Source organism: Syzygium oleosum, unplaced genomic scaffold (genome assembly GCF_021117445.2).
Source record: "Syzygium oleosum isolate NSW1041296 unplaced genomic scaffold, Sole_v2.1 Sole_v2.35, whole genome shotgun sequence".
Taxonomy (NCBI): domain Eukaryota; kingdom Viridiplantae; phylum Streptophyta; class Magnoliopsida; order Myrtales; family Myrtaceae; genus Syzygium; species Syzygium oleosum.
The window spans coordinates 77,001-96,101 of NW_026607519.1; the positions used below are offsets into that span (position 1 = coordinate 77,001).

General features: G+C 40.8%; 2 protein-coding genes across 2 annotated transcripts; one reads left to right on the plus strand and one right to left on the minus strand.

The window, feature by feature from the left end:
* The first annotated feature begins 967 nt into the window (after nt 1-967).
* LOC130135613 (WD40 repeat-containing protein HOS15-like) lies at nt 968-12,472 on the plus strand. The gene is made up of 14 exons (XM_056305201.1): nt 968-1,130; nt 3,308-3,453; nt 3,556-3,895; nt 5,822-5,916; nt 6,053-6,099; nt 7,193-7,343; nt 7,586-7,649; nt 8,519-8,677; nt 8,756-8,877; nt 10,432-10,506; nt 10,726-10,779; nt 10,850-10,923; nt 11,630-11,704; nt 11,985-12,472. The coding sequence occupies exons 1-14, from the start codon at nt 1,070-1,072 to the stop codon at nt 12,202-12,204; spliced, it is 1,683 nt and encodes a 560-aa protein (XP_056161176.1). The 5' UTR covers nt 968-1,069; the 3' UTR covers nt 12,205-12,472.
* Nucleotides 12,473-14,802: 2,330 nt separating this feature from the next.
* On the minus strand, nt 14,803-16,899 carry LOC130135591 (pentatricopeptide repeat-containing protein ELI1, chloroplastic-like). Its single transcript, XM_056305118.1, has one exon. The coding sequence runs from the start codon at nt 16,885-16,887 to the stop codon at nt 14,983-14,985; it is 1,905 nt and encodes a 634-aa protein (XP_056161093.1). The 5' UTR covers nt 16,888-16,899; the 3' UTR covers nt 14,803-14,982.
* Between the last annotated feature and the right edge of the window lie 2,202 nt (nt 16,900-19,101).

The window sequence follows — 19,101 nt, forward strand, 5'->3', positions numbered from 1 at the left end:
GAGTCACATTATTGTACATGGCCTCGTTAACTAATAGCAAAGTCAGGTAAGTGTTTTAGCGACTTTTCAAAATTTTAAAACCAAAATATTATGCATGCTTACGGAATTAATTGATGAATGTTTTAAGACTTAGCAAAACTAGCTACCAAAAGAGCGCATGTGATGCTAAACACCCCACATTATTTGACCAGTTCCTCCACACGTGTACCTACTTAGTTTACCCATCAATAGCTCGGCCATTTGGGTGTCCAATTAACCTAGATTTATTTAAAATTGACTGGTGGCGACTCTGTTATGGTATTTAAGTTCACGATAATATCTTGATCTTGTAGATTGCCCAAACCTAATATTTGGGCGATTTTAGGGGCCGAAGGCGATACTAGATGTGGCAACCTCGAACCGTGAGATACGAGGCTCTACACCATGGTAAAAAATTATGTGTCAATAACCCTATCGACAAATTGTTCCGGTTACATAAAGTGAAATTGACTCTCTTTCTTCTCTCATTTACTTTAGCTTCCAAAAGCTTGGTCTTACTTTAGAATCAAATTCAATATCTTCTACATAAATTTGACTAAAACAAGACACATAATGAGCAGATCTCCTAACGTAAGAAAAAGTACTAAATCTTCCATATTAAGATTGACAAGATAAATGACTCTAACCGCACATTTGAAAAGATAATAGCACAAGAAATGATCGAGGACCGTGATTCGATATTACCTCTGTACCAAAAGGAAGATTAGACCGTCAAGTTCATAAAAATTCAATAGGTTTAGGACTTGTTTGATAATCATTCCCTAAAAAGGATAGTTTGGTTGGGGGGGAGGGGGGCTACCGGTTCGATTGGCGTTAGGAAAGCGGTTCGGTTTGATCCCGTGGCCACGGGCGGTTCGGTTCGCTGGAGATCGATCTCTCCTCTTCCGTTTGAAAACCCAACCTTTCTGGTGGAACGCACAGTTGATGATTCTCCCCCTCTCTCTCTCTCTCTCTTTTTCTGAAACTCGTGCCGTATGCATCCTCAGTAACAGCTCTCCGCGGCCATTGAATCCTCCGCACCGTCGCGAGCATGGCCTCCATCACCTCCGTCCAGCTGAATTACCTCGTCTTCCGCTACCTTCAAGAATCAGGTAAACCTCATCCTCTTCTACGTGACGGCCGCGCCCCGATTTGGCGTCGCTTCACGCTGATGACGGCTCTAGGGTTTCTGTCGATTCCGGCTCGACGTGCGGTCGTTAGGGCACCTTCTTGCAGCTGGGAGCTTCGTTTGCTAAATTTGCTGTGACGGCTCGAATTGATTTTTCGCTTAGGGCAAAAGGGAATCTGAACGGGTGTTGGTTAGTGGCCCGTGGCGAGATCTCTTTGCTTTGAACTGGAATCCCAGTTGTTCTTGCCTCATAAAAAAAAAGTTTAGATTTTGGCGTGGGGGTTTGTTCTAGGGTTTTGCAAGTGTTGCGTATTTGGCTGCCAAAGAGACTGGTGGACAGATTTTGTTGCTTGAGTTGAAAGAGGAAGAGTTTCTTGTGCGTAAATTTGGGTTTCCTTTAGCTACATCTAAGCGATACAAGAAGAAGCTTTATTGTTTGGGGGGTTAGCTCATGCTTAGTTTCCATGGTTGTGACCTTTGAGGAATGCAAAGCAAAGTGTCGAACTGCTTTGGCCTCTCGTTTGCAAAGTGGGGCACCAGTTCTCCACTGTCTTGTGGACTTTCTGGAGTCTGCAGAAGTTCTTTCTTACTCATTTTCCAACTAGAAGACAGCTCTGTTTGTGCCTCCCTATTCTGAACGATCTTTCCGGGGGAAAGAGGCTCGTATTCAGCTCTCCCCTACGTATGGATTTGGCAGAGAAATTTCCATCTTTTCTAGATATTTACTCTGTACAATTCATTTCACGGCAGCCATCATTGTGATATCGTCAACCTTGTCAATCAGTTATTGTGAATTTCTAGTTCCCGGTCTTCTGCATTCTGTAAAATAATGCATCAAGAAATTACCGTCTTGCTTTTTGGCATTTCCAGTGACAAGAGTGTGCTTCCACCTCATTGACCGAAAATAGTTTGGTAACCCTTATCTTGTTGATCTCACGAGATTTGTATTCCAAAGTTCATGAAGATCCGGTGCAGCCTGATGCTTGTAACTTTAATATCTTTCCATCCCATCTCCATGGGCTAATGCTGAGGCTGTCACTTTATTGTCTGTTAACCACCCATGTCAAATAGTGCCATGTTTATTTCAGCCCTTGTCCTCTCCTGTTTTCATGAATGTTCACAATCATTGAGTCAGCAGAGCTTCCTACAGTACCTGCAGGGTCTAGTTCCTAGAACCTCTATCAGAAGGTTGCATGTCATGTTTTAATTCACTTGATCGTATGTAAAAGCTTCTCCTAGCTGTGGCACAGCAGGTTACGTTTTGAATATTCTTTATTATCTTTGCTATATGCAATCCTGGCCGGTTAATAGAGACACCACATAGTGCAGTTTTGGGAGGCAATCTTGGCTCCCTCATTCTGATAAAACTCTTGGATCCCATATCTTGCAGTGATGTAACTTCCTAGAGTTTTCCATTCTCCAAGTTTCATTAGGAAAGAAGTTCAAAGAAAGCCTTAGTATAAATTGGAGGCCAAAAGGTGCCGAACAACAAACTTCATAATGTTATATGGGTACAATTTGCAGGAGGATAGGGAACTTGAGGGGATGGTAACATCGAGGATTAGTCAAGTGGATAACGTGGAGAAACACATTTGCTATCTTGTACGAGCACAAAATATTGATTTTATTTTAGAGCGTAATCTAAGGAGAACAATGATGGAATATTGCATGGGAAGCTGGGTATGGAAAACACTGTTGCCACTTCAATTGAGAATAAAATGGGAGAAGCACGTTTAAAAATGTTTGGACTTGTGGAAATGCGAACTTTAGAAAATACAATGAGAAGATGTGACATTATGGTGGAAATGCAAGGCGAAAGGGGTTACAGAAGGTGGGGGCAGACATGATTAGGAACTTTAGAAAAGATCTTGAGTACTTCAATATTACCAAGGACGTGGTCGAAGTGAGAGTGCGATTGCTTGATCCATGTAGTCAATCCATCTTTGTTGTTGTAGGAGTATTAAATTGTGTATTGCCAAGGATGTGGTAGAAGCAAGAGTGCGATTGCTTGCTCCATGTATTAGTATAGTCCCTTTTTATTAGTTTCATTTACAAAGTTTTGATCTCGGTATGACTACTTTTCACAAAAATGCAAGTTTTTAATATCGAATACGATGTTGGACTGATGTTTCTGATACATGCTTGAAAATACATATGCAGGTTTTACACATTCCGCATTTGCCTTGGGATATGAGGCAGGCATTAACAAATGCACAATTGACGGGAATATGGTTCCCCCTAGTGCTCTTATTACATTGGTGCAGAAAGGACTTCAGTATCTGGAGATGGAAGCAAACTTGAATAGCGTGAGCATGCCCCAACCTATCATTAACTTGCATTTGTCAGCTTTTATTTAAATACTCTATTCTGGAAATTATGTTGATCAGTGTTCACTGTAAGCTTGTCAGAGTGACCCAGATGTGGATGAGGACTTCTCCTTCTTGGAACCGTTGGATCTTATTACAAAGGATGTCTATGAACTCAGGAAAATTATAAGAGAGAAAAAGAAAAATTTGCAAAAAGATAGAGATAAAGACAGAGAATCAGATAAGGACCATGAAGCTGAGCGTGGACGGGCAAGGGAGAAGGATAGACATGAAAAGGAGAAGGAACTTGAAAAAGATAGGGAACGGAAAGAGAAAGAGAAGGAGCAACCAAAACATCGGGAAGATCACTCTGAAAAGGAAATAATTGCGAATCAAGAGGTGGACAGGAACGATACAAAGCATGAAGAAAATGGACCTTCTGGTGAATATTCTTTCTTGCAAATTTTATTTGCCGTTTCAAACATGAACTTGTCTGTCACTGCAGTATCAATTTAGAGTTTCTAGTGTCACTATTACTCTTTGCGTAAACACATGAAAGCAACAAAAACTGACATGAAGTCGTGATCTGTCATGTGGCTGTTTGTAACTGAATTGAATTATACACGCTTTTTTTCTGTATGACTTGTTATGAAGGACATGGAAATATGAGTATGAAGCGACAGGAAATGAACAATTGAGGGTATCAAGCAAGAAAGAGGGGTTTAATTAAAGTTGAGAGAACATGCTCTTAAATTGTACTGCAACAGGTATATTGGGAAGCATAGATCTAGTGTAGTTGTTCTGGGTTTTTTTTAGGTCAGATAGTTGTTTCTGGTTTAACAGGGCTTCATTGCATCCCAACAAATTGGGAGTTACTCATTCCTATGATGATGTAAATAAATTGAGAATTTGTCTCTGTTTTTTTGTAGATAAATAAAAATATGACTGCAAGGGAAGTATATGAAATTTTGGGGGTTCGGTGGGTTCTTGATGTTCAAAAATGTTAACTAGTGCATCAACTGTCAAATTCTAGACAATTTAGACATCGGACAGTGGTTAATGTTTGACAATAGCATATCTGGTCACCGGGGATGTAAGTAAAATTTCCTTTAAAGTCCATGAAAACGTGCATTGTGGTCACGCACGATGCTCATTTGCCCAGGTGAGAGAGAGAGAGAGAGAGAGAGTCTTATAAGCGTTAAAAGAGGAAAAGTATGGCATTATTGTTTGCTGACGAGTTGATAAAAAAATTAGTATTCAAAAGTGAATCTCCGAATCTCTTGATTGAAAGATCATGCAATTGCTCATGCAAAGATACTCACTAGGAGATTCTTTGTTTTGAGCGTTCTAGCGTAGTGGTGCTAAAATGATACTTGGGATTATGGATTGTTAATAGCTTGATGACATTCTTCATACAAGTTTTGAGTCAATAGCCTTGCCACCATTTACCTTGCTACTCAACCTTTTATTGCACCCAGTTGGCATCAACAAATTGGCTTTTCTTACTTGCTTTATTTGGCAATTTTTCTTTGGCATTTTGTCAGTTTGAATTTTTGAAGTAGGTAAGGGAAAAAGAAACAAAGTTATTCGGCATAATTAGTTGAAGTGATGACAGTTGGATCTGCAAACGCCAATCTATTATAATCGCTGACAAGAACTAATTCTCTTTTTTAGCCATTTTATGCTCAATAGCAACAACTGACTCTTCTAATTGTCACAACGAAAGAATGGATATTGCTAAATGAAAAACTGAGAAAGGATCAATCGAAGGAGATAATGAGAGTGATCGGGAGGGGATTAAAATAATCAATAGTTAATGGGGTACATAAACTCACAGAAAAGGTAACCTACTAGTATTTTGTCGATTTTCTCTCCTGGGAATTTGTGTGGTCATGTAGTCTCTTGTTATGTGCTATTCTTTATCCGGTGACCTAGGTCAGGAGAACAATGTTGTTATGGGACTTATAGTTCTTGCCATTTATATTGGGGCAATTCTCCGGCCTCAGAGGGAGGGAGGGAGGGATGTTGGACTCATCCTAGGATGGGAGAACAATGTTGTTATGGGACTTATAGTCCTTGCCATTTATATTGGGGCAATTCTCCAGCCTCAGAGGGAGGGAGGGAGGGAGGCAGGTTGGACTCATCCTAGGTCGGGAGAACAATGTTGTTATGGGACTTATAGTCCTTGCCATTTGTATTGGGGCATTTCTCCGGCCTCAGAGAGAGAGAGAGAGAGAGAGCGAGCTTGGACTCATCTTAGGCTGCGACTGACATTGGGTTATGTCTTTCCTTCTTGTTGAAGATTCTATCTCGCTCTACATGTCTTTTTCAAATAAGGTTTGTAACCTTTTATTGCATGTTCTTTTAGGACCTGAACCAATGGAAATTTCTACCACATCAACTTCTCAGCCATGTGAGATTCCTGGTACAGATGTGACAATATTAGAAGGACATACTTCTGAGGTTCGAATCTTTTTATATAGCATATCTTCGGAATACTTACCCTTATTCATTTTAAACTATTATTGATACTATTCTTGTACCTGAAATCTGTCATTCATATTTTGACAATGGGCCTCTTTTCAATTCTTCACTGCAGGTTTGCGCCTGTGCATGGAGTCCTGCAGGTTCACTTCTTGCTTCAGGGTTGGTACTTTATCTGGTGGATAATTCTGACTGGTCTATTTTCTGCTATTCACATTGAGTTCTTACATTAACTAGATTCTTTGGAGTAAGTTTCTACACATTTACTGTTCACCCTTTGAAGCGTAGCCCTATAGGAAGTGGATTTTAGTCTGTCAAATCTGGACTTATAAAGATGATTATGTGAGCTGAGATGATGACAATTTCTTTACTTTACTTTTGGATTCCTTTTTTAAAATTCTTAAATGAGTTAATTTTCTGAAGAAAGCTACCCTGGAAATTGAATTGGATTTTGTTGTTTGCTTTTCCCTGTAAATCACAGTGATGCAAGGTGGTTGTATGTGGGACTTCACGAGGAATAGAATTGTACATGAAAGATTCAGTTATTCCATTGCATGGTCATGGTTTATTTGATTCTCTAAGACGTTCTGTATTCAAGATTCTTTCATATTTTGGCTGAACAACATCATTGTTCGGTTAACTAGTCATTGATACATATTCACTAGCAGGGGCTTCTGTTTGTGTTGGTTTAGAGCAAACTTTCTTGCACACCCACCCACCCACCCAAAAGGACTTGTTTGGAAGAATAATTTTTGAAAACAAACATTTCTCAAATGAAAGATGTCCAATATATTTTGTTTACAGCATTTCTTAAGCAAGTCCATTTGGATGTGATTTTCATTTGCAAAATGATCAATTTACTTTCTTTTGTCCAGTGGCACTTTTTCAAACGATAATTCTGTTCAGAGATTATTTTGTGTTTGGGTTTCATTTTGTTGATAGGATGTAAAACCAAAGTGCACACTTGGGGTAAGGAAAGTGATTCTGTAGAGAATATATGACTAGACTGGTTAGCTTGACGATTGCAGAATTCATTGATATCATTCTCCATGCAATTTTCCCTAATAACTTGCGTCAGCTTTTTCATTATTACAATTGACTTGTATGTTATAAATTGGTATACTGTATCTTTTTCCTTCATTCTGGAATTCATAGATTGTTCTAGATAATGACATTCTTCTCACCTATGTTACAGTTGAAAGACTTATGTCAAGATTTTATGTTTTCCAATTGACTGCAATGACCTGTTTCTTAGATCTGGAGATTCTACTGCTCGTATATGGACCATACCAGATGGGACCACTAAATCTAGTCTGCAAAATGGTACCCCAGACGTGCTGATATTGAAGCATGTAAAGGGTAGAACAAATGAAAAGAGCAAAGATGTCACGACTCTTGATTGGAATGTAAGTCTAGTGATGACTTGTGAGAGAAAATATAACTGGTTCTGTTCAAATCTTTTCCTTAGTCATTTTGCCTTCTTCCTGTTTTTTGTTTTTGTTTTTTCTGGAATGGCTTGTTTCTTAATTTCTTGAAGCTAGAAATTGCTTCTCTCAATTATATTTTAGGTGCCTTAAAACTTTCGTGAGTAAGCAGGTTCCATTTGCTTGTCCTTTTAAACTACAATTACCTCCGTGTCTCTCTGCAGGGGGATGGAACACTGCTTGCAACAGGTTCATACGACGGGCAAGCAAGAATTTGGACTACAAATGGTATGTTTTGAGATCATACTGCTTTGTAATTTAACCATATATTAACTACAAATGTCTAGCTCCAAACAAACATCTGTATCATCATTACTGGTATATCACTGTCCTTGTTTGAACTATGCAACCCAATCTTTTGTAGATTCTCGTGTTTTCAGAACCCAAATACTTGAACTTCTGAGAGTGCGGGTTATGCACTTCTAGTTTCCTACCATTAATGAGATCCAAAACCTCCTATCTTCTATGGCATAAACAACAACATAAGAAGATGTGGCACTTTATTTTCTTTTTTAAGGGTTTATCGGTTGATGCCTTTAAAAACACTCTGGTTTTAGGCATCATGTGTATGCATAAACGATGTGAATGAAACGGGAGAACTTGTAGGTGCACTTTCAGGATAAAACTGATACTAAATTTTGAGTGGAGTCTGTTGTTCCCATTCTCCAGAAACGATAGTTAAGCTCCCCCCATTGATAAGTCAACATGTGTGCCATTTTGGGTCCCCAACCTGTGTATTTACACACCAGAGGCTGTAGTGTTTTTTTAGCTCTATTTCCTGTTGGATATGTAGAGAAAATATATCATAGAGAGGAAGTTACAGTATTTTGTATTTGTGGAGTATACTGAAAATACTGTAATGTGGAAGAAAAGCCTGGAAAAGCAGATGAGAGAGGAACCTAAACAGAACGAAATAAGTTCCCGACTTTTGCATACTTTAGTAATAGCATCTTTCAACTTTTGTTTGTGCCTGTTTGTCATGCTTTTATTGTTGCTTTTGGACAATCCTGTATTGTGAGAGTTTTCTCTGTCAATATATGGCCATATACTACATTTTGGAATTTTTGCTGCTTACACTAGTGCTCTATCGTGATTAGGTGAACTGAAGACCACTTTGAGTAGACATAAAGGGCCCATATTCTCTCTAAAATGGAATAAGAAAGGAGACTATCTGCTCACAGGAAGCTGTGACAAAACTGCTATTGTGTGGGATGTCAAGGCAGAGGAAGGGAAACAGCAATTTGAATTTCATACAGGTTTGGGACATAAATTTGGTTTTAGGATAAAATTATAGGTCGGGCTACTGATTTTTTTACTTTTTTGTGGTTTTCTAGGTCCAACACTTGATGTTGACTGGCGCAACAATGTTTCATTTGCAACAAGCTCCACAGACAACATGATATATGTCTGCAAGATTGGAGAAAACCGCCCAATCAAAACTTTCGCAGGGCATCAGGTTTAGTTTTGGTTTCTATGTGCTTTGAGAGCCGCTCACATTGAAATCTCTGTGTGTGTGTGTGTGTTGTAATATATTTATTTTCTTCCATCCATTCTGTAAAAAATGATGTTAGGGATAGGATTGCAGATGCCTCATTGGCGGATTAGATTGGTTAACACAGAATTTTTGTGAAAAGATGTTATGTTGGGATTAATAGTAAGATCCAAAGAAGATGGGTGGCATGTAAGCCAAGGCAAGATCCATATGGGTATTGTTGAGCTTTAGGTTTGAGACGTGGGTTGAGCCTAATAAAATTTCAAAATGGCATCCACCCCCTAGATCGATAACAATACATAGAGCATGGGCTGAGAAAAGCCTTAGATGAGGCACTAGGGAGCACGAGGAGCTGGTCAAAAGCTTAAAAGCCTTGGTACCACTACACTACAACACACACAAAGTCCTCATCCCATGGTGGGATCCTCAAAAAGCCTCTGGTTAATGAAAAGAAAAATGAATATGAGAGAATGAGAGCAAAAATAGAAAACAGAAAGGGGAACATTGGAGAAAAGGTGGCTATTGTGTGGCCACCTGACAGTCAAAAAATGTAAAAACAGGGAAAAATCGGAAGCAACTTACAATGAGGGGACCCATTGGAAGAAAGCTTACGCATATCAGATCATTAAGAAAGGGGATAAAGTGGTTTATAAGCAAAGGCTTGTTGATCGATCTTTTTTCGCATTTTTGGAAGTAGTTCCATCCTAACATAATTACGCTAATGTCACTCAGACTTATGAATAATGTTGAATCTCGTGATTTCTAATTTGGTGGCCAGTCTTACCTCTTGCTTAATTAACTAGGTTGGTGAGGGGAGGGTGCTAGTTAGTTATATTCTTTAAATCATTCATTGCAAATCTTAAATTGTTGCACATTTCTTACCCTCTTGTAATCACATGATTTCGCATAGAGCGCATGTTTGCTTGCTGGTACTTATTGCCCTTGCGTGTTGTGAATAGAAAATCTTTTAGTCTTGATTTGAAGTTGGGACACTTTTGATTTAGACTTTTTTTGAGCGGCTGAAAAATGCAATAGAATGCCATGATGTTGTCTTCAATTTAAGTAGCCTCGTTAAGATAATACTGTGAAAGGACCTGGAAAATATGAGCGTCAGTGATAATAATAGTTTGCGAGAAATAATGTCTAAGTTTGAAATCTAGGTGCTGTGATTTATTTGAGAGTTCATCAACCAAAATGTGTTACATTTTTTACCGATGTGTGAGAAAGTAGAAGATGGTGAGTAAACTACATTGCTTGCTTATAGCAGTATATTATACCCTTCTGCTGTAGTTAATTTATGTGTGATTTGGTTGCTTGATATTGGGAGCTTTGTCTTTGCTTAATCTTGTTGTGTACTAGCAGTGATTATCAACTTTTATTTTAACAGCTTGTAGCTCTAAAGGGTGTATTTTTTGGTGGATGTACGTCATTTAAATGGTTATTATTTTGTAGGTTCTTGAGACTGATTTGTGCTCTCTTTTTTTTTATTTTTTTCAATTCTTTTGGATGTTATTGCAGGGTGAGGTGAATTGTGTCAAATGGGATCCAACTGGTTCATTGTTAGCATCTTGCTCTGATGACATTACTGCGAAGGTTGTAAAAATGACTTCTAGTTTATCTTGTTCACTGATACTCTATTTCTCAGCCAGTAATTGCTTTCCTGATATTACCTTTTTCGTTCTTAGGTTTTGGATGTAAAGTAATTCAATATGTGTCTTGCATTTATCCCATCCTGAGTCATTTCTGTCTTTGACCTGTCTGTTCTCTCAGTAATTCCATCTTTCTGGCCTCCTAACTTTTTAAGTGCTACAGATATGGAGCATGAAGCAGGACAAGTATGTTCATGACTTGAAGGAGCATTTGAAGGTACCTTGTGCTTTAGCAAGTTTTTTATTTATTTGTCCTGCATGTTTTTGTGCTAATTACTGTATTGCAGGAAATATACACTCTCAGGTGGAGCCCCACTGGATCTGGCACAAACAATCCTAACCAGCAGTTAGTGCTCGCCAGGTGAATTACTGCAACTTTTAACCAAGTTTATTTTTCCATTCAGGCTTGCGTGATTCGAATTTTCTTAATATGGGTGGTGGGACTTGTCATAGCATCTCTTCAAAAAGATGGGGTGTTAGCTATACTAAAACTTTCAGAGACAAATTGGTATTATCATCTGGGTTGAGTTGGCCTAATTCTTGCAACATCTTTGAAATGTTTGGGATTTGGAGGATATCTTTAAAGCTGCTGCATGTACTGGAGAAGACTATTGTTTTAGAAATGGGATGTTCCATCATTTGGAAAAGTTTAAGACCTCTGTGCACAATTTGTAGATTTTTTTATGTCAAAGGTACATATTGCATGCTTTTTCAGTCTAGTGGGACGATGATTCTGGTAATGTAAGTACTTCAGGTGCTTTTGTGAAGGTTTTCTTATCTATATGTTCTTTGCATCTTACCTGTGTGTGAAGTTACATATTTTCTTTGGTTACAGTGTCGTGTCCAAAATCCATTTTGAAGTTGCTCTTCTTATTTATTTTTACTTTTTTAACTTCTCATTATTGGTTTAGACTTTGGACTGCTCTCTTGGATAGTCTTATCTTTTCTTGATCGTGCAGCATTCTCATCTTGAGCTCTCTTTTCATTTAACTATTGCTTTAACTGATAAAAATCTTCTGCTGGCTGTTCTTTGTTGGTTGTTGTAATATTGTTGTCTTGTCATGCAGTGCATCATTTGATTCAACAGTGAAATTGTGGGATGTTGAATTGGGGAAACTTATTTACAGCTTGAATGGTCACAGGTAAATTTTCTGTTGCTTCATTTGCACTTTGGAACAATAGAAAGATGCAAGCGCTAGTTAGTCACTAATGATTGTGAAGTTTGCTATCTGTGACAGTAGAAGGCTATTTGTGTGGAATGTTGAGAAGATTACTTTTGTGCTGTTGAACTTGTATTGGAAGCATGTTATTATTTGTCATTCTTGTGACTTCACGAAGAATTGGTTTGATTGATTTGTGGACATGTTGATGCTTGATTGTTGTGGTCTCTGATTTTTGTTTTGTTTATTTCTTTTTGGAAAGGGACCCTGTATATTCTGTAGCATTTAGCCCCAATGGAGAATATTTGGCCAGTGGATCTCTTGATAAATCCGTTCACATCTGGTCACTGAAGGAAGGTAAGATCGTGAAGACATACACCGGAAATGGAGGAATCTTTGAAGTCTGTTGGAATAAGGAAGGTGACAAAATCGCCGCTTGTTTTGCAAACAATACAGTTTGTGTCTTGGATTTTAGAATGTGAAGTCTCAGGGCTTTTCAAGCATTAGAGCTCGGGCAATCACCAAGGAGACATGGCTTTACCTTCTTTGGTGGATGTGGCTGTGCTCTGCACTCTGCAGGTGTGTAGGTAGCTTTCTCTCACTGATTCTGACCTCTCGTCATATTTTCTTGGCAAATTGTCAGTTTTCGCTTCCAGCAAGATTGTTTTGTAGGAACCATGTACATATGTACTTTGCTAATTGTAACCTTCACATGGACGAATTCAATTGCAAATGCGTTTTAGATGTGGATGTTCCCAACTTGGTCGTCCTATCAGTGTGCAGCTCCATCGACAGTGCTGATGTATTTCAATTCTTCGTTCTTGTTTGTTTTTTCCTCAAAAGGAGTCTCATTGGAGGCATTTACATAGAAGGAATTATCTTGAAACAATCATAATTCTAGGGTGCGCATGAATACCATTTTGTGCCCGGGAACTATTTCTGAACAGAAATGATTTTTTTTTATTCTGTGCCCGGAAACAATTTCTGAGTATTTGAAGGCGTTTGATAAACTGACCAAAATTTCTATTCCTAGAGTAGAAAAGAACAGAAATGCGTTTGGTAACTACACAAAATTTCTGTTTTCAAATAATATTTTAATAATATTTTGAATTGTTTAATTTTTTTTTTCTTTCTACCCATTTTCTTCTTTGGCCATGGCCGGTCGCCGGCGACCGGCGGCCGGCGACTGGCCACAGCCTAGGGCCGGCGAGGGCGAGGGCTGGACCTTCGCCGCCCCTGGGCGAGGTCGAGCCTCGCCGTCGCGACCGACTGGCGAGGCCGAGCCTCGTTGTCGCAACCCACGGTGAGGTCGGCCGTAGGTGGGTCGCGACGGCAAGGCTCGGCCTCGCAGTCGTCTCGGGCGAGGCCGACCTTGCCGTCGAGACCGACGGCGAGGCTCGGCCTCGCCTAATCGGGCGAGGCGGCCTCGCCCGGGCGGCGAGGGTCCCGGCCCTCGTCGGCGAGGGCCGTGACGCCCTTGCCGGCCTTGGGCTGTGGCCGGTCGCCGGCGGCCGGCCCAGCCCAGGGAAGAACAACACAAAAATAAGAAAAGAAAAAAAACTGATTCTCAAAATTGTGCCGAGAAACAAGAAGCAATTTTTTTTTACTTCTTGTTTCTTTTCCAAAACTGTTTCTAGGCATAAATTTTTGCAAAAATGTGCCCGGGAACAAAAAGTTTACCAAACGCATTTCTGTTCCTAAATTATTTCTGAGAATAAAAAAATAGAAATTTCACTGTTTGGCACGTTGCCAAACGGGCCTCAGCTTCTTTCAGGTTCCTTGCATCCTCCAATGTTGACTGCTTGTTGACTTGTCTGCTTGAGTGGGAAGGATAAGTTCTCATTAGACTATTATTCCGAGGAAATCGTGCTGAGCTTTGGCTACTATTTGAGCTCCAAAGCTGGCCATGTCATTTGATTGGACCTGTTTCTTTTTTTATCTATATAGTTAGTGAGACATGTGTCACTCAGAGAGGACCAACTATCAATCACTGATAGCTCTCTTGCTTTTGCACCAAAAAAAACATAGGGTGTATTTGGTAACAATTCTGTTCTCGGAAATAATTTCTGCTCATAAATTATTATTTTTATTCTGTTTCTAAAAACAATTATTAAGCATTTGAAGGCATTTGGTAACTGCCCAAAATTTCTATTCATGGAATAAAAAAAGAACAGAAATGCGCTTGGTAACTGCACGAAATTTCTTTTTTATTAATAATATTTTTAAATATTTTAATATTTCTTTTTTTTTTCTTTTTCTTCTTCTCCTTCTTGGCCATGGTCGGGTTGTCGGCCACGGTGTCTAGCCCTTGCTGGCCATAGGCGAGGGCGGCCCTCGCCCTAGCTGCGAGGGTCTAGCCCTCGCCTGTGGCCGGCGAGGGCCGCGATACCCTCGCCAGCCTTGACCTGTGGCCGGTCATCAGTTGCTGGCCACCGGCTAGGAAAGAAGAAAAAGGAAAAAAAAAATCTCTTTTATTTCTTATTCTTGTTCCTAGAATCAACTATTTTTTTTTTATTCTGTTCCAAAATTGATTCTGGGAACAAATTTGTATCGGGGAACAAAAAATTTTCTACAATGGATTTCTGTTCTTTTTTTATTCTCAAGAACAAATGAATAAAATCAATCACTATTTGGCAAGTTACAAAACACACCCGTAGTGTCTTAAGATTAGATTAGATATGCAGGGACGAACATACCCCTATGGCTGAAAAAAGAAAGTTGTACAATTTTGAAATTCATACAACATAAAAGGAGAAAAGTACACTAACTTCTCCTCTGCGCTCAACCCTTAAATGTTTCAGCTTTTGCAATCACGTCCCAATTTGAGGAAAAGAAAATGTACCCTCCTTTAACAAAACTGCCATGTACGAATAATCGGATATGTTATGGTCAGATCGACTTGATTGCTCAAGATGTGATCATACATACACTCGATGGTAAGTCACAGACGAGGTTTGGATTTCAATTTTGAATATCAATACGGATTGATGTAGTTCCTATCATCAGAGAGTCGCAGAAGGCAATGTTCTTAGGGTCAAAATTCACTTTATCAAGCGTGTTTCGGTTTTTAAAGACCAATGTTAATGACTTGCTAAAGATGCATTAAGCAAATCAGAAGTAGCAGAACATATAGCAGGTATCGAGGGCCTTACTTCTACCTGAAGAATTCTGACACGTTATTCTTACTAGTATCTGACAGGCAACTAGATCGTTACAGCTATATCTGACAAGCCAACAGTACAAGGTTAACAAACAAGAGGCTACCAGTAATCCCCACAAGAACAAGAACCATTTACAAAGTGGTGGAACCTGTTACGATCTCTCATCACTATTTTCCGCCCCGTCATCAGTGAAATAAGCTTAGTAACCGCATGGCAATCCGAGCATACTCGGAGATTCTTTACGATTCTGATTGTAGTTCCCGCTTCAGTACTGATGAGCCCGAAAGCGATGGCGAGCCTCTCGCTGTGAACTTCCAGGGATTGCTCCTTTTGCTCTTCCCCTAAATCATGCAGCACCGTATCCGTCTGTGCTCGGTAATTGTAAGCCTTAAGCCAACTGTTGATCTCTTCCAACATTGAATAAATTTCTCTGCTCTTGGGATGTCTCTTATCACCTGCAAGGAATTCGTGGACCCTGTTATTAACTTCAATCGAACTACAACCTTTCTCCTTTATCACCCCGCTGGACTTCATCAACGTCCTCACCTTTGCAACCGCATCCCAATCACCGGAAGCAGCATATATGTTGGACAGAAGGGTATAGGTTCCACAATTCGCTAGGCCTTTCCCAACAAGAAATTCCGCAATTTCCTCTGCCAGCGCCGTCTTACCGTGAAGCCTACAGGCCCCAAGTAAAGTTCCCCAGATGACAGCGTCCGGTTCTGTCTCCATTTCCTTGACAAGCTGATATGCCTCTTCTAAATTCCCGGCCCGGCTTAGGAGGTTTACCATACACCCATAGTGCTCTATCTTCGGCTGAATCCTGTATTTATCCTTCATCGAGTTGAAGAAATCCCAACCCTCTTTAATCAATCCCGTGTGGCTGCACGCGGTCAAGATGGCAATGAAGGTGACATCGTTAGGGTTCACACCCAATCTACACATTGTATTGAATGTCCCCAAAGCACACAGGCTAGACCCATGGATTGCACACCCCGATATCATCGAATTCCAAGCGACCACGTCCTTGGGATTCATACTTTCAAAGACCGAGAGTGCATCTTCCAAACTGCCACATTTGCTATACATATCAATCAATGCAGTGCCCACATGAGCATTCATCTGAATTCCATTATTCTCGATATGCGAATGGATCCACCTACCCAACTCCAATGCTCCAAGTTGTCCACAAGCAGAGAGCACAGACAGTACAGTCACTTCGTTAGGCCTCGCACCAGCACTCAGCATTTGCCTGAACAAAACCAAAGCCTCATCCGGCTTCCCATGTTGCGCATACCCATCAATCATCACATTCCAACAAACCACATCCCTCTCCAACATTTCGTCAAACACCGCCCGCGCCTCCTTGAGCTCCCCGTGCTTCGCGTAGCACGTGATCATTGAGGTCAAAGAAACCAAACTTCTCTCGGGCATGGAATCGAACAACCGGCGCGCGGACGCGATCTCTCCCCCTCTCGCGTAGACGTCGACGAGGCCCGTCCTCACGTACGCATCGGAGCAAAACCCGAGCTTGACGGCGTGGCAGTGAAGGGCCTTCCCGCTCTCGAGCGGGCAAGACTTAAGGACGGAGGAGAACGTGAAGGCATTGGGCTCGATCCCATCGCCCATCATCTGGACGAAGTAGAGAAGCGCTTGCCGGTGAAGACCCAGATGGGCATGGTCGTGGATGAGGGCGGTCCAGTTGAAGACGGTGGGGTTTGGGTCGCAGTTGAAGAGGGCGACGGAGCTGCGGAGGCGGCCGTGGGAGGAGTAGGAGCGCTGGAGCTTGAAGTTGAGGATGCGGTCGCGGTGGAGGCCGTGGCGGAGGAGAGCGGCGTGGATTTGGAGGAGGTGGCCGGGGGACGTGGAGTTGTCGATGAGGGACGCGAGCCTCTGTGGCCGAGCGGTGTCGGCGGCGGCGGTCGTGGGTGGTGGGACGGCGGAGGGGCTCTTGGCGGTGGCGGGTAGCGGTGGCGGTGTGGCGGAGACGATGGACATGGACATGGCTGAGATATACTCCTAGGCTGCGTTTGGTCGACCGTATAAAAGCCAGGATAGGATATGTTTTATCATATTCTATATTTGGTGGTGGTCCAGGATAGGATAAGGTCGGATATAGACCGGATATAGTCCGGATAAAAAAATCCGGGGGAAGGGGTAGGATAGACCCGGATAGGATTTTTAATGCCTATTTTTCCAGAAACTCTACGCTCCACTCACCGTCATCTTCATCCCCACACCTTGTGCGCTTTCACCAAAAAAATTTCTCGGCTTTTTTTTCTTCACTGACTCCTCCGAACCCGTGAATAGCAAAAAAAAAAAATTTATCCTATCCGACTTTAAATCCGTAGTCCACCAAACAGTGGATAGGATATGAAGAAATCCCAGGATTTCTTATCCTATCCTATCCAGTCATATCCTGTTTAGAAATCCGGACGACCAAACGCAGCCCTACTTGTTATTCAAAGTGTCCCATTCCATGGATAATATAATAATTTCAAATGCCATTTTCTTTCGTAATTTTTTTTTGTCATAATTTCCTTTCTTAATTTAAAAGCCTTAATTTTTAGGAAAAAGATTAGTCAATATTTATTCAAAAAAATTAGAAATTCTTAAAATTATTTGTGTATGGAAAAACATTCGACTATTCAAAGTGAGCTCGGCTTGAGTTCGAGTTCCTTTGTAAATTGATTATAATTAAGATAAATCAGGCTTATGTATCTTGATTTTCTATTCGAGTTCAAATAGATTAATACCATTGAGCTCGAGCTGATTTTTGAGCACTGAATGAGTATATCGAGTCGAGATTGAGATTGAAATTATATGGGCTCGACTTGCACCGATTACACCCGTAGCCACGGTGCCCACTGGTGACTTTAAATCTAAGGTTGTTGACGACCTCGATATGAGGTTGTTGGGAGCCCATGACCTCGAATAAAGTTTGTGGAACACATAAACAAGGACAACTCCAATCAAGGTCATCATAGCAACATGGTGCTTCGATGCTGTTGGTAGGCGATAGACAACTGCTATACCTAATCATGAGCCTTGTGACTCGACGATCCACCCTACCCGGTCCATGTCACAAGGGTTTGAAATCTTTGTGGGAGACTTAAGTAAGAACATTTAGTGAGAAAATGCGGCTTGAAAATTTGTACATAAGAATTTTATGATAATCAAGCTAGGATGAACATTCCGGCCTAACTGTAACCTCGGTCTGGCCCAAGCCTGCTGAATGATAACCTCTAACAATGACAGGTGACGGTGGACCGTGGAGAGAATAGGTTTTATGGGGAGAAAATTACCAAAACAATTATAAACTTATTGCAATTGTACCAATTTAGCTCTAAACTCTCTTTTTTTGTGCTAATTGAGTCCTAAACCTTTTACATTGTGCCAATTCAGTCTGGCCAATGCATTTTGGCCGGCCAGCGCTGACATGGACGCTAGCTGTCCTATGGGACACCGCCGGCTCTGACGTAGATAATTTTTAATTGTGTTAAAACTTTTAAAAAATGAAATCAACGGAAGGACTTGATTGGACCAATGTGACAAGTTTTAGATCTTGATTGTACTTTTCGAAAATTTTAGGATTCAATTGCACTTTCATGATAATTTTTAAGACTTAATTACATTTTTTTAAAGTTTTAGAACTTAATTACACTTTCGTGACAAGTTTTGAGACTTTCAATACACTTTTCCCAAATAAAACTTGTACTGATTACTATAGCTTTGTTCTACTGCAATGTGATTGTTGCAACACAAGCATATTCTAATAAGTCAGAGCCAACTGCGCTTCTTCGCAATGGGTGATGGCCTTGCTCCATCACAGGCTACACTCCCTTACCTCATCATGCTATATAAGGGTGTAAACGGTTCGGTTCGGTTCGGTTTTTTTGAAAAACCGAACCGAACCGAACCATTAAGGGCGCCCCCTTGAACCGAACCGAAACTCGCTCGAACTGAATTGGAACCGAACCGAAAAATCGATTTGGTTCGGCTTGGTTCGGATCAATTTTCGGTTTCTTCTTTTTTTTTCTTTTTATTCATCACCGCCTCGATTGCTCTCTCCCCTTTCTCTTTCTCCCTGACCAACTTCTCATTCTGCAACTTCAACCTCTCGAAGCTCCCTTCCAGATACCTTCACACCTTCTCCACCAAGCCCACGTACTCCACCTTCAACGAATCCCTCTTGCCGCTCACGTCCCTCAAAGCCGC

Coding starts and splice junctions, on each gene's coding strand:
- LOC130135591 (XM_056305118.1), bottom strand. CDS start 16,887: ATGTCCATGTCCATCGTCTCCGCCACACCGCCACCGCTACCCGCCACC.
- LOC130135613 (XM_056305201.1), top strand. CDS start 1,070: ATGGCCTCCATCACCTCCGTCCAGCTGAATTACCTCGTCTTCCGCTAC. Junction 8,678..8,755: donor GCAATTTGAATTTCATACAG/GTTTGGGACATA, acceptor GTGGTTTTCTAG/GTCCAACACTTGATGTTGAC. Junction 10,507..10,725: donor CTGATGACATTACTGCGAAG/GTTGTAAAAATG, acceptor TAAGTGCTACAG/ATATGGAGCATGAAGCAGGA.